The sequence below is a fragment of the Pterocles gutturalis genome, unplaced genomic scaffold (genome assembly GCF_000699245.1).
Source record: "Pterocles gutturalis isolate BGI_N339 unplaced genomic scaffold, ASM69924v1 scaffold27888, whole genome shotgun sequence".
NCBI classification, from domain to species: Eukaryota; Metazoa; Chordata; class Aves; order Pterocliformes; family Pteroclidae; genus Pterocles; species Pterocles gutturalis.
In genome coordinates this window covers 380-16,361 of record NW_010121312.1, presented here as the reverse complement: position 1 = coordinate 16,361, position 15,982 = coordinate 380, and the positions used below count along the sequence as shown (strand labels likewise).

At 38.9% G+C, this 15,982-nt stretch overlaps 1 protein-coding gene across 1 annotated transcript in view; it reads right to left on the bottom strand.

Annotated features, from left to right (window-relative positions):
* Window positions 1-15,682, bottom strand: part of LOC104464486 (homeobox protein Meis2) — a gene marked incomplete at both ends in the record, with an annotated part of 45,611 nt that extends 29,929 nt beyond the window's left edge. The window contains 2 exons of the mRNA XM_010077206.1: window positions 5,336-5,450; window positions 15,533-15,682. Coding sequence (XP_010075508.1) covers window positions 5,336-5,450; window positions 15,533-15,682 — 265 coding nt within the window. The remainder of the gene's footprint in view (window positions 1-5,335; window positions 5,451-15,532) is intronic.
* Between the last annotated feature and the right edge of the window lie 300 nt (window positions 15,683-15,982).

The window sequence follows — 15,982 nt, the reverse complement described above, 5'->3', positions numbered from 1 at the left end:
CTACTGAACCCACACCATTGTTCAAACCATGAAAAAATAAAGCAAACTTGGCAAGAAATACTTAAAACAAAGGCTCATCAATATTCTCCAATTTGTCAACATCTCAATTACAGCAATGGAAAAAATGTAAATTTCATGTGCTTTGAACACTAAGGGGTCTATTCTTCTGTCAGTGCACATGCGTAACTCCCATCACCATTAATGGGAATTACTCATACATATCAACACAAGGATGGGCCCCTCAAACTTGAAAGGAAAAGATGAATTAATAAGGGCTACTCTCTTCCTGTATCTTCCTCAGCTGAAAAAAGTCATTGTTCTTTAGGAGTTTTTCATACTTCATACAGTTCACCTTTATGAGAGCTGTGCCTTCTGAAATAATGCATCTCCAGTGAAGCATTATTTATTAGCAAGTTTGATTTTTCACAGTCTGGATGCTTAAGCCTTTCTATTAGGAATTTCCTTTCTTACAAAAGACAGCTCTCTTCCAATAAAACCATACCCTATAGCTTTATAGGTAAAAATACAAAAGAATAAAGATATGTTCTGAATCTTTATGATGAATATGCATACTAGCCTCAGCAGGCTTACCTAGCTCCTATGGCACTAGGAAAAACAAGTTTTAGCATTAGCTTTTAGATATTAAGCTTCCAAAGTCTTTGCATTAATGCATTTTTTTTTTATTCCTATTAACAACATATCCCCTCTCCTTTCTCTGACTATTGGAGTTTGTTTCAAAGCTTTAGGTAGTTTCAGTATAGTTTTTACAATAAGACAAGTCTCTGGGTGTTATCAGGTAGCTTTGTAAACAAATTTGATTTGCAGACCATCATTATTACAAGAATTAATAAGAAATAGACTACCTATTTTTTCCAACATGCATCAAACCAGAGATGTAACCTGGGATGAATATATAATTTCAGCCAACATCTTAGTTGACTTTACCCCAAACCAGGTGATGAGCCCTTGCCACAGAAAGCTGTTATGGACAAATCTGTGGGACAAACATTAAGCTGTCAAAAAAGTGTTTCAAAACTACTTTAAGATACTGCCCTAGGAAGTATCCTCAGATATTATTTATAAAGGGGCAGATCTTCATTCAGCACAATTAAAAAAAAACCACACCAAACCAAAAATACCACACACAGATGAACTACTCACATGGGTAAGGCAAAGTGGATGCAATACCCTTTGTTATTTTTACTGCTCTATAACCTAGAAGTTTCTTGTCTGTGGCTTCTCACTTATGGTCAAGTTTATCACCCCAAGCCTAATCCTAAAGAGATGCTGAACTTCCCAAGAAGTCCTGAAGAAACACAGCCTCCATCTGATTTGGCTGGATCAGACTCTGAGTGACTGAACTAAGAACATGACAAATCAGGTATACAATCCTGGTATCATAAAATATGAAACTGAAACTATTCCCTGGTGCTTTCCTGTAGACCACATGTTTTTAAACCATAGAAAGATTTATTTGCCACTTTTCATGCATAATCTGCCATATTCATTATTTGAAATATCCCATAAAGAGATTAAATAGGAATTAAAGTCTGGGAGCATCATATCCATCACTGTGGTACAAATGGATGCTGAATTCTAGAAGCCACTTAGCCATGTACGTAAAGGCAGTGGCTGTTTTAACTTTGTTTCACAAAGGATAAGGAAAACACGATGCCCCAGAAGACTTTCAGATGTGTTTTTTCCCCTCCAAAGAAAAGGGTGGATGATAAAGCTACACACACCTTTTAATCTTCCGCTTAAGGTTTCTACACATATATTCTCTGGCAAAAACCCCAGGGTCTTCTCGCTCCCCGCCCCCTTCTCTCAGCCCCTTTCCTGCCATCTCCCTTGCTATAACTCAGCTAACCCAACAGAACCAGTCAGTTTTAAATTTCAGTTGGGACCCCGGTGACCTGTTAATGAATCTACAGAGAGGAGAAAAACTCACAGTGTTGAGTTATGCCTGGTGTTGCTAGCTGACTTGGAGTCAGAAATGCTTGAAGCGTTAACGTAATTGCAAGAATGTGAAAAATGAAGCGTTGGGCTCCTGAGCAAAGCAAAAGGTCAAAGCAAGCCCTACACAAAACAAGTCTCTGGAAGATGGCCTCATTAGACCATTAAATCAGCTTCTTCTTTTTCTCCTTTGTAAGATGTTTAGAGGCTTTTATTTTTATTACTGGATATGTTTAACTCTTTCCAGTGCAGGGGGAAAGTTGATCAGACCTGCTACATAATTACCAATCTCTAAAATAGTATTACATGACACTGATCTGCATTTGCAGATCTGAACTGGGATAAAGTCAATAAATGCTTGGTAGATCACAGGTCACTAGTACTTTGGTTTGCTAGATGATCAATATGTTGTATAGTTTAGTTTTCTGTTGAACAAGTGAGGTGACATGTTAAGAACAACATAGACACTCACCACTAATAAAATTAGGATAATCTTTCAACATTTACTACCTGAAGGCCCTTTCCTTAACTCTTGCAATGCCAGTATGTTTCTAATAATACCAAACATTGACTAGATTTAACCCTTTTGATGCCAAAGGGCAGTCATCCACTGTCATGGAGAGACTGTCTTCCACAAACATACAAAATGCCTACATCTTTTGTGTTTGGTTCCAAGTTTAAGAATTACGGATGGATTTTTCTGTGCAATAAATAGATCTATCTTATGCAGAGAAAGTCTGCAAAAGTAGTGTCATCACTTAAGCAGTTCCTTTGCATCTCCCTTCCCCACCCCCCTCCCTCCCCCCAAAAAAAAAATAAAAATCACAAGCTGCACATCACAGAATGCAAAAGCAGAGACCCCCTAGAAGGAGTGCTCCCAAGAGCCAGAAGAGACGGACTCTATTTTGAATCAATCTCTGGTGCCAGGAGGCATCAGAGGAGGAGACCATAAGTTGCTAATGTAACCCTAGATTCTCTAGTGAGCTCCCATTCCCAAGAAATCCTTTGGGGCAGGTGGAATACTCGAAGCAGCATTTGAGGAAGGTCTTGACAAAACTGCAGGGAGACCAAACTGACCCAAGTAAGTAACTGCACCAGAACAGCTCAAGAGGTCATCTACCCATCCTGGCATTGCCTGAGACTGACTCACTGCCAGCTCACAAGTTATAAAGTAAATCCTGCCCCCCTCAAGGAAGCATAAGGAAAATTCAATACAGGCCTCCCTCTATTTAGTCTTTCCCAAGGATGAGAGGGGGAGAGCAATCCAAAGCTGTCTCCAAAGGGAATTTTGGCAGTGCTGTAGGATCATACATCTTTCAGCTGCCAGCAGCTGAGTGGAATGCTGATTTGCCACTGGACGGCTGCTTCCCTTTAAAAGGCCCAACCGAGCACAAAGGGAAGCATGCTAGTGATGTTTTAGCCTGCTAGACTGGGCAGCACTAGTGACTGATTTGGCCCTTTCTGCAGAAATGAGTGTAACAGGTTTGTTTAAATCATATATACCACCGGAAACTTCAGTCTCCAATGGAAAGTTGGTGTAGCTATCATCAACTAATTTTTCTTATGTTTAGCAATATTTCTCAAGCACCCTGAGTTATGTGGCAAGAGACTAGTGAAATGCAAGATCCCTGGATGTCGATATAAGTGATTTCTCTCCATCAAGCATGGCTCGATGAAGAAACTCTTCAGTTTCTAAGGGGTTGCTGGGGCAGAGTGGAGATACAGGTGTGAAGAAATTTCTTACCTAGGGGTGGAATGAACACACTGTGGCAGATGACTCAGAGGAATCTTTTTTAAGTATGCAAGTGATCATCTGCCACACCAATCATCCTAGCCACAATACACAATGCAAACATTTGATCAACAGTACAGCCTATGGCCAGCTAATAGGCATAATACCGACTTACTGCTTAGCAGTCAAGCACTCCCTTTCATTAGCTGCTGAAGCTATAATACTTGACTCTGGGCCTCATGCAGCTCCAGTCCAACCACATAGAAAAAAAATCCTGCGTGACTCATGTTGGAGTTGGATCACACCCTGTGCCATGGCTGCTTTCTATCAGCAATAACATTACAAATGTATAAACAATTCATACAAATAGGAGACAAACCCAAACCACTCTACAAGAAACAAACTTTGCAAGTTCCTAGAATCGCAATGCGTACGACAGCAGATCATGAGGCAGATGAGGGGATCTAACTCTGCTGAGCAGTGGGCCATGTAAGAGATGTGAAATCACATATCTGCTCTGCTGTCTAAGCGTGACAAATATCATGGTGGGAAGCAGCCCACAGCATGAGGCTAGTCACGGCGGCTCTAGCCCTTAAGGCTGCTCCCTTCTCCAGTTTTGGGATCCCTAGTCGGATGGCAGAGCTGTCAGTTGGCTCTGTTTGGTATGTGTAACCTCCATGTGGGGGAAACACGGTAGCAAAATGCTGCTGATGCACGAGATGGAGGGAGCATGTCAGAAGACCTTATAAAGGTAATGACTCACTCACTAGCTGAGGCTTACCATGTTTACAAAGAAAAACAGGAATGGACCTCACCTTAAATTTTGGCCTTAAAATGTTCAATTCTGAGTCAAGATCCAAGAGTGACAGTAGACCATCTTTACCCAACTCTTAGCACTGGAGGCTTGACTCTTGTACCTTCTGGAGTCACTTATATCTCTAATGAGCCAGTGTAAAACACTATAACGTAAGAATGACAGCCTTTGACACTCACTCAGCATGGATGCAGATGACCACACACAAGGTGCAATGCAGTAGGAAATAAAACAAAAACCCCTGAAAGAACAATCAAGCCTCCTGAAGTCTTGAGAAGGCTTCACTGTATAGATCCAACAGATCTCTATTTACCATTCTGAATTTGGATTTTCAGAAGCAGAAACAAGTCTACACAAGCAAACATTGCAAGACACATTTTTCTGTCCAATTTGGCTTTTACTTCTACTCTGTATAATTTAGTAGCTTCATGACTTCATATAGGAGTCTCTTCCCTAGCTAAAACTACAGGTTAAATTCTCCATCTATAACCCAGCTCAAACAACTGCATCACAGCTGGAGAATATGTCTGTCATTACATTTACTTACACCACACAAAAATAAACTGTAGATAACCAAATTTGTAAAGGAATTGGCAGAACTAATCAATTGTTATTACAAAGCTTGTTTGAAGATTAGATATTTCACTTTGAAATAATAATAAAATGCAGTGAAGTGGCTTAGGAAAAGGAAATACTGGCTCCCTAAGTTACAGCTGATTATACTGCAAGTCTGCCACTCCATGTTTACTCTAAGACAGATGTACTGATATAATAAAAAAAGCGGGAGTTATTTTAGTCATGCCTACTTTGCGGAGGGAAAAAGTTTGACCTTTTACCTTGCTCGCTGCTGTTGTCTCCACTCTGGGAAGCGTGGCCCCCACTGGAGGGCCCCGGTGTGCCTGCCGAGTGCGTGGAGGTTGCATCATCGTGGTCTCTCCAAGATGAAGGATTCTGGTGTCAGAGTGCCAAGGAATTTTTTCCACAGTTCCCATTCCAATAGCAAATGAAGAACAGAAAGAAAACCAGGAGAAGAAGGGAGGAGGGGGGGAAAAGTATACACATTAGCATTTGTGAAATGTGCCAAACACCTATACTGTTTGCACAGTGCAATAATTCTTCAGCAAAGACAAGCAGAGGAGGTACAAAGATTTACTTTGTGAAACAAAGGACAGGTTTGTTTTGGGGGTTTTTTTTTTTTGGTTTTTTTTTTTGTTTGCTTTTTCCAACTTCCCAAAGAGTTGTCTGAATTTAATTGTTTGAATAGTACTGCAGAAGAGTATTTCAGGGAAGAAAAAAAAATTAAGTCTTTTAACAGGCTATACAGGGGAGAAGCATCAACCTGCACAGTTGATGACACTAGGTGTTCATATTAGGATCAGAACAGGTGGTATGCAAACTATCTCCCCACACTTTGTTTTTCCAGACTGACTAGAGATGAGAGGGGAGAGGAAGAGGAGGGGAAACTGTTTCAAGAAGTAGAGGAGAACATGCATGGGAGAGGAGCATGTCCTCACACCCTACCCTCTCTCTCACCCATTTGAATGCTGGAAAACTTCAAGCAAATGTGAAGTTGTGAGAGAAAAAGCAAGCTTTCCTCTGAAAGATGTTATAGACCAGAAAAGATGCTTCCTCACCCCCCCACACCTTGACATGACACATTTAAAAAGACATTCTAGATGTATCACTCTAACAGTTCACTTACAAGTATTGTCAAGATTAACCACCAGGTGATTATATAAAATAACATGTATAGTGATTTTTATGTAATTCTTTCTACATTACTATGCATAAAACATGACAAAAGGGAATGCAGAAGACAGACATATGAAGTTTGCAAAACTTGGCTAAGTAAGACCTCAACTACTGTACTTGAGTCACATAAATCCTGCGAGCTTTCTAATTTATTGAGTATTGGCTTTCCCTGAGCAAGGAGCTGCTATTTAAAAGGGTAAGTGAGGAAAACTTAATGTTACAGTTTAGTGCTACTTTGTTGAGTGTATTCTCCTCCTGTCCTCCTCCCCTTTCCTGATCATTCCCAATACCCTGCTGTTGCTTAAAGGAAAACAGGAATTCTACTGTACAGGAAGAGCTTTATCAGCACCACATGAAGGCAGGCAAGAGATGGAATTTCCTCTGGCAGAAAAGGAGAGCAAGAACACATGAAACAGATCAGACTAGGGGCTGGACCTGCATTACTTGTCACCTGTATGTGACAACTTAAATCAGGCGCGTTATAATAATTCAATAACAAAACAAACAAAAAAATCTCCCTTAAAAAATTACTGCTTCTTAGGTTTGGTTGTGTTTTAAGTCTGCATTGTGAAATAACACTGGACTATTAAAGCACGAGGAGATGCTAAAAGCAGTGACAAGCTTGAGTAAATTCTTTGAGCAGGACTGATTCTGACCTCGTCTACCCTAACGTGTAGTCGGAATAAGTTCAACAAAATCAACTGATTTACCCATTGTAAAATTCAGTGTAAGTGGGATTGGAATCAGGTCCCAAAATATATATTGAAATATCTCAAAGTAATCTCCTAGCACTGATTAGTACCACATGCTGTACAGCAACACAAAATAGAACTGCCAGATAACGGCTTGCTACAATACCCTGTAACATAAATCTAACGGGCCTGACCCAGATCACAGCAGAGACAAAGGGAAGAGCCTGTGACTTCAAAAGGTTCCCAGTAAAGCCCTAGGTGACCAAAGGGTAAGAAGGATCCAAATCCTCTTCACCTTACACAGACACACACGTGCACCCACGTATGTGGTTCTACAGCAGGAAGATATGAATAAAATAAGAAGACAGGCCAGGATCTGAAATTCACCTAACCTATCGGTGCAACAGACAGCACAACAGCACTTCTGGCACAAAACCACCACCCCCTCTAAAACCTAGAAGACTACTCTACTTTTGCTCCCGCAGCATGGAAAAAAACCTCACCAAGAAATAATATGTTATATTCATTGAGGTTGTTGCAGTAATTAGGTAACAGAAATCACTTTTAATACTGTAACCCCCCACGATTTCATTTAAAAACAAAACAAAATTTTTACCATCATTTTACAGGTGGAGAAAAGCACAACAAGAAAGATGAGAAGTCTTGAAAGTTTAAGCAGCCCAGATGTTATTAAAAAAAAACCAAAAAAGTTGAAAATAAGGTTAGCAAAAAGTTCAGATGGAAATAAAATGCAAGAACTGAGCAAGTTTCTTTATAGCCTGGATTAAAACACAGTTGTGCCTATGAGCTTCTCTTTTTATCTCTGAGTTAGGAAGCCACTCAAATAGCTTCAAGCTGAAGGCAAACAGCAGACAGGAGCTCTTCAGCCCTCTGTAGCCTCTTAGCGTCAGCTGTTTGCCGGATGGTAATCAGATAAAGAGCTAGAAGAAATACATGAAAAAGGAAAGAAACAATAGCATAGCATGAGTTTAGCCCTCCAACAACATCAGGCTGGAACCTTCTTTTAGAAAATGTAATAATTGCAACATGTTCACCTAGGCTAAACTTTTCAGGGAACACAGTGAGCTGTGTTAATTTTATGCACTGCAGGCTCTCTTGAGCTGGCTGCTGATGGAGCTCCTTTATCACACATATGAAAATTACAATAATTAACTAGTAACACCTCAGCTATGTTTTAAGGCAAATGTCATCCAAAACCTATCGTACAGTTTTTCAAAAGCTAGACTGGCCTAACGATTTGGAAAGGATCACTGAATAAGACTTCCCGCAGCTGAAAACACTTGCTGTCTCTACCAGGCTGAGTTGTTCTTGACCTCAGTTTGTAGATCCCATTTTAGAAAGACAGACTGTATTGATTGGGAATTCAATGTATTTTTTTGTGACACGGTTTTCTTGAGGAAGCAATTTGGCAGAATTTTTTTGAAGGACAGAAATAATAAGATGGGATATTTGCAAGATGTGATGGTAGAATGTTGGAGGAATTTGAAAGGGAGGGAAATAGCTAGGCTCTAATATTATAAAAAATTACAAATAACTCTAGGGGTGGAGTTTACAGCCTCATAAAAAAGCAGCATTCTTTTGCTTTGGACTAAGATCATTGTACGTGTCAGTGAACTTCTCTCTTTTTCTCCCCTAAACTGTTTCCAACTTTGCATCCCTCAAGAAAAACTTCTTGGCCAAATGCCTAATCATAAGCAGTTATTTTATGTATGTCTTCACAAAAAAATGAGACCAAACGACACATCTAAAGTGTACTTCACTGGAAACGCTTTATCAGTACAGCTTAGGTACCTAAAGAGATCCTGATCTAAAGCCCACTACCATTAATTGCAATTTTTCTATTCATTTAAATAAAACTAAGCTATCACACTGTAAAAAAGAAAAAAAAAAAACACCAAACAAAAAAACCCAGAAAAACAGATAACTTTGGATAAACTACACAAACTGTTAGCATGACTTCTCATATCTTCTTGCAAGTCTAGTAATATACTTTGCAGAAACACTTTGAAGAGTGTGGATGATGTCTGCCAAAATGCAATTGCCTGTTTTGTGTACATGTGCGTACTATAAAATTTTCACACACATATGACCTAAACTAATGCCAGATATCGTAGAAGGTAAACAGCACACATGTGTCTATTCCCAGTAGTTTTAATAATAGGGAGTCAAATATGGTGCTCCTCTTGCTCTTACCTAATTGTGTTAAAGAGCAGTGTTACCAGGAGAAAAGCAGCGAATACTGAGTAGAGCACAATAGAAGGAGATGGAAAATAGATACAAGAAGCTAAGTCTCCAGGGGCAGTATTTTCTATTTGCTGGGCTACAGACTTGCAGCTGATAATGCAAGTTGTAATTAATATAAAAGCAGGAGACAATATGGGGAAAGCTTGTACTAGCAGGGCCACAGGAGATCACTCCGCTGCTATCCACTGTTTCTCATTTACACACACAGCCTTCCCTAGAAAACAAAATTTTGCCGGTGTTTTTTCCCTTGAAAGTTAAAAAAAAAAAAAAAAATTGATTTAGCACCACCATTGAATTTTGCTAAATCTAGAAAAAAGCAACAGAACAGACAAGAGTCTCCTGGTGTACAAGGCAAATCTGACATGTCACGCTTTTGTCGATGCTGCAGATCTGGTGGAAAGTGTAAGAGTTTTTAACTGCTACAGGATTTCTTCAACAGAGATGTTGCAATAGAAAAATTTCATATAGAATAACCTTCTGTTAAATTGCAATTCTTACTTTATACACCCAGAATTTCCACTGGGCAAAGTCTGGATAAATTTTGTGAGTGTATGTAGTCCCACTAGAGCCGATTCTGATCTCACACTGCTTTTTATGGTGATATTAAAGACTCAATTAACCATAAGGAATTTGCTTCTTATTTATAACTGGGAGGTAAAATCAATCAGGCCAGCTGATACCCATGTGAGTAAACTGAGCAAGATTTGGCTCACAGACGTTAACTCTATGCAATGGTGACAGGATCAGGTCCTTACTTTTTATCAGATGAAATGGAGAAAAACATTGATCTTGCACAGGAACTAATAAAACACAACTCGCTTTTGTAAAATAAACTAAAAGAGCTATAGAGCTTATTCTCTGTGAAGATGGCTGGACTCAGAGGTCTGGAGGTCACACTGGTAAATTAATTTTGCAAACACAGAACTGAACTGAACTACTGATATAGGTGGCATTTTGCCTCCCAAAAACAGGCCAAATCCTGCTCACCTTGTTCTTACAAGTAACACCTGTAAACATAGTGGAACAACTGACATGATTGACACCACAAAAATCTGGACCTAAGTACCACCATACATCAAGAGATGATCTACTACACTGGACATGGAAGCCTCTACACATACGTGCGCATGTGTTTGTGTGTGTGCATCTATGTGCATCCGTGTCTGTGTTTTGTACGTACAAAGTTCAGGATTGTATCTGTGAAGTGCAGTAATAATAAACTCACTATGTAAAGAAACTTTCAACAAATAAGTGAGCCATGAAAAACTCAAATTTTTCATGATATGTATGTTTTCCAAAAAAGACTGCTCGTGATATTACTAAGGTTTATTTTCTTACAGATACATATTTAATATGATAACTTTTTTGTATCAGAATTGCACAATTTAAACAAAACACAAGGCATTGTGATCTATCAGGTATTTGTGTATGTATGAGTATATATGTACAAGTTTTAATTCTTGTCCTTGATTTTGCATTTGAGGAAAGCGTCAGGAGGAATTTTTGACACTCCTGGAATGTAGCAATGTTCGGAAAAATGGTGTGCTTTGTATTTTCCAATTAAGATTGAAATCAGACATGTAATCCACCTGTCAGCAAAGAACTGAGACTTGAAAAATCTGGGGTTTGTTGTTTTCTTCAGTTGTCCTTCTACGTCATTCTGTGTGGCTACACTTCATCTAGACTGATAGACAACTCAAACCAAAGAGGGAACGCTGGTGTCAAATAGAAGTGAAATACATTATTGGTTCAGTTCGAGAGAACATAGTTAAAAATTAAAGCACTCGAATTTGAGCTGTGAGTACCTTGGCCCATCAAAAAGAGGAACTATAGAATGTTCTCTACAGCCTCGGGAAGTTCCTGGTGCTCCTCGGCCCTTCAGAAAGCAGAGGGCCTACCCTAACATCCTAAGTCTTAAGCCGCATACTAAGAAATTTGGTCACTAAAGAAAAAAGTTTGCCGTATTATTGTTGCTGTTAGCTACTTTGTTTCCCTTCTGACACTCTGCAAACAGACAGGGTACCTTTGGGGTCTGACTCTGTGTTTCTGGCATACTCAGAACTCCCACTGAAGTCCAACAAAGTGTGGCATACCTGGAAACAGCAGCATCAGCCCCCGATTACTTCCTTGTTACTCAGAGAAATCCCACCTAAAGGTTTAATTATAGAGCTGGAACATATATATATATACTACCCTATTTTTTTTTTCTCACCAGGAAGATGGCAGGAATTTGTACAGACCTTTCTTCAAGAAGAAATATTAAAGAAATATAAAATATCTGTATGTCCGAAAGTACAAAATGGAAGTCTCTTCTCATTTGAGAGCTGACAGGTTTAATATTCAAACTAATATTTCTCTCCTACAGCTAAGGCATCAGATTTCTAATCTGTCAACAGTCCTTTTATAAGAAAGAGACGTATGTATATCTCTATCCATTTTTAATTATATTTTATAAATTATGATCTGTATATTATTACCTCTCAGCTGCAAATTAACTAGAACATATAAACAAATATCAGAAAGACTGAGGCCCTGATCCTGCTCCCATGAAAGCCAGTGGAAAGAGAGCCATAAATTTCTATGGGTGAATTACTAGGCTTCAAAGTAGGTTTGTGTTAAAGGATGAATTGTGTGGCACCAGGTGAAGCCAGGTACAAAAGAAATGTAATTAAAGTACAAAAGGCTATCATATGCTCAAAAAAGTTTAAAAGTATCCAAATTTTATAAGCATTATGTTTTTCAGATTTTAATAGCTCGAAAGGAAGAAAATAATTGTTGGCAATCTCAACAGGTATTTCAGTCCATACACAGAATCCAGGATAGGGCCCAGAATGTTTATATTGAACAATAATAGATTGTCTGTACTGGGAAATTCAACTTGAACTGCAGCTGGAAAGGTTTCTTTCCTCTTTTCTATTCCACTCCCCCACCCCCGCCAACTGGTCCGGTTCAGCCAGGGCATAGCTGTAATTACCTTCTTCCCATCTACAGCTAATACCTCAGAGCAATAAAAAAAATATGAGGGTGTTAAAAATTCAAACACTAATTATGGGCTGTTATATTTACTAAACACAACAGAGTAATAACAAAAGTTTCAGCTTCTTGTGGCCAGTACTGCACTATTTGATCTACCAAGTCCCTGGACCCTTTACACTTACTGTATTACATAACAGTTAATAGCGCACTAAAATAAAATTTGATAAACACATTTATTAACAAACACATACAGCACAACCGCTTACAGCTGTCTCCCTTTTCCAGCACAGGTATATCTCTGAAGAGTTCATTCCTTTGTTGATTTTGGTTTTGGTTTCCAATTAAGTTATATAAATAGTAGAGCAGTAGATTTTGAAAAGGGAAGCATGCACTATTTGTGTGCCCCATTTAAAGTCTTATGGTAAATATTGGCTAATCCTCCAATTCTTTCTCTTACCTTCCCTTATGCCTGTTTTCAGGCCTAGTAAAGGAATAAAACTGAGAGCTGCCTTAGTTCCTAGTTCAGCACTGCCACTGTCACCGCTACCACCCCTCGCATTCACATTAAACACACACAGTGTAGCATTATATCACTTAATAAGAATAGAGGTGTATGGATTTTTAGGGTGTCAAACAGCTGTCACAAACTGTCACCTCCACAAGAGAAACTTTGGCACACGACAAATTAAACTACACTTCTTTTTGGCTATCATTATTCATAGCCAATCAGTCGAAATGCTCCCAGTATTTCATGTGCAAATAAAACCATGAGGGGAAGACCCACGGATCAGAATAGTGGGCCAATGCATAAAACAGAGGAAACAACATGCTGTCTCTGTCCTTCTGAAGTGGCTCATCATCACCCCTGCACCAACTTTCACCAAATGAGATCTAGCCTGAGGCTATATATTAAATATGCATATCAAAGCAAATGAAAAAATAAACCTGGAGAGTCAAATTGGACAAATTTGCATGCTTGAACTACTACATTTTCAGGTAGATGCTCACAAATGATACCTCCTTTTTTTAAGAGTCTTGCATGTTTATGTTAGACATTTTTTTAAAGTTTTTCCTTCTTTATGAATAAAAGTGGATTTTTTTCCTGCTGGAACCTTGTACAGTGTAAATATAAGTGTATACACACACGGTAGTTTGACTAAGCTATAAAAGAGTATTAAAGTTTTGTTGGGAAAACAAGCTAATAAACAAACAAAAAAATCCAATAAGGAGACACATTTCCCAAAACGCATGAATGAAATGTAACTATGTGATACAACTCTTAATCTCCCAGTTGGTGTTCTGGTTGCACAAATTATTGCTTCCTTTCAAAACAAATAGCAGGGGGCTAAAGTAAAAATGTTATAGCTCAAATCTCCAGGAAATAAAAGGCTTTAAATTATAATACCCAATGAAGTGGTAAACCCTAACGGGTGCAAGATAAATGGGTTGTCATATTTATTTGAGTTTGTTTTTTGGGCCATGAAAGCAAGAGGAGATTCTTCTTAGGGAAGATAATAGTTATCAAATTATCAAAATGCTAACCCCCTCCACCTCTGTCCTATCATTGTGTGTGAATTTAAATATTATAATGGAGCACTGCAAATTGGCTTGAGCATTCGCCATCTGCCAGAACCTTAAACAGGCTAGTTTATCTAATCTCTTCAATATAAACATAAGCATGCTCCATTTCTACACTTCCACTTGAAAAACACTATTGTAAAGAAACTGTACTGGAGAAACATGTACTTTTTTTCCCCTGTTACTCTGAATTATACACAACGACCCCATATCTTTCAAGTTGCCACTCATTTCAGTTTCTTTTCTAGTACTCTCCCAGAATACTCATGCACACGAATTTAGGGTTGTAAAATGCCATAAAACAAATATTTTTGAAACACTGTCATGCCTCATAGAGTTTATTATCTATGTGCAAGATAGCTGATAAGCAGAGAAACTTTCAGGAACCTCTGCATACATTTTTTTTTCTCTCAAATTAATAGCTTTAAAATGTAAAACATCGCAAAACCCTTGTCCTGCAATCTTTACCGAATACAAATGAGAAAATGAAAGCTAAGGCTTAGGTCCAAAAATATTTCCCTGGCTCTGGAACTAAGACGTGCCAGAAGAGGGGCATTTAGAAGAATTTATTATTATTTTATCTCCCAATTCAGCTTCAGTCCAGGTCTAATGTAATTATCAAATACACACACAAACAGCATGTTTTCAAAGGAAACAAAAGGTCCTAAAAAGCTCATTCTCCCTGGGCTTGCAGCTACTCTTCTTAACACACTGGGAAATAACGGCAGGCGCCTGTGCAGAAAGCATGGTTAACTTCACACCGGGTGTTAAATTAATATTTCAACCGCTAAAATATTAGACTGTATCATTTAGATTATGAGTTCAATTGAATCTAAAACTGTGTAAACCCCCTTTTCCCCCCAGGGATGCGTTCCTATAAATAAACTAGAGTTCACACCCACTCTTTTTAACCAGAGCTATTCCTTCCCTTTTCTGCGGTACCAGCTGCAATCTTTCCCTTCACATCCCGAAGTCTCTCCGCGTCTACATCTTTTGAAGGATCACAAGAGCCGCTCCAAAACCCGGAAAAACAAAGGCACTCTCTTTACCACGCACACCAACGTTCAGTCCTACACACATAACACTAATTCACCAACTCCTAAAGTGTTAAAATCAACCGCTAACCTACGGTTACTCAATCATAATTCTCTCCAGCTTTTTGTAATACATTGTTAATAATTGCTTCATCAAGGTTACTGTCTTTTATTATGAAGATGCTTCAGGCGTTTGGCAATAAGTCCATATTCTGACAATAAGTTGCTATAAAGCACAAGCATTGGAAACTCTACTGTGCTAACCTCCCTTTTTTTTTTTAATGCAATGTAGTATTGCCAATAATTCTCATCACTTGTCATCCTCACAAGGGGGGAGGGGGGGAAGCAAATCAGTAAACTTTCTCCCTAACTTTCTTGTCTCTGTTGCCTTACACTGCTGCATTGATTACAGAGTTGGCAAAGAAGAAAAAGCACCGATCCCCACATCAAACCGACAGTTTGCTAGCTCTCCAAGCCGCCCAGACCAGGAAACTTTACAAACGATTGCAAACTACCTGCTTTACAGATGGAAACAGAAGGAACCTTTTGCATTTCTGCAACTTTACAAAGCAAGAAGGAAGACAGTGTAAAGATGGGATCCCAGCTTGCAAAAGGTTACAGTAGTAATAATAATAGTACTGCTAATAGACGACAGCAACAAAACAATGAAACCGAGGACAGGTCCTTCTAAGCAGGTTAAAGTCTTAAAAAGAGCCATAAAGAAATCAGGACTTACATGGTCGGCTAAATTTGTGGAAGATCCTGAGAGTTCTTCGTGGTCTGATTTGGAGCTGCCATCCCTTTCATCAATAACGAGGTCTATTGGCATTTTTCCTTTCAAACAACTAATGTACCGATGGCAGAAGTTATCGCACAACTCATGAACCTGAAAACAGTAACAAGAACGGTAGTATCAATAATGGCAAAATATCGGATTGCAACTTTTTTTTCTTTTTGGTCGCAAGAACAACCCTCTGATCTACTCCGCAAGTAACTCTAATTAAGGGGCACAATAGTTGAAGGCAAGGAAACAATAGAGAAATTGTTGCGGCACATATTATTCTCTAGAGACTTGCAGCAGCAACAAGTTAGAGAGAGAGAGAGATAGTGGGCTCAGTCTGGTGTGCAGAGGAAAATCCGATTTGATGATAACATCAGAACGCTGGGAGCTGGACCCAGGCGGTAT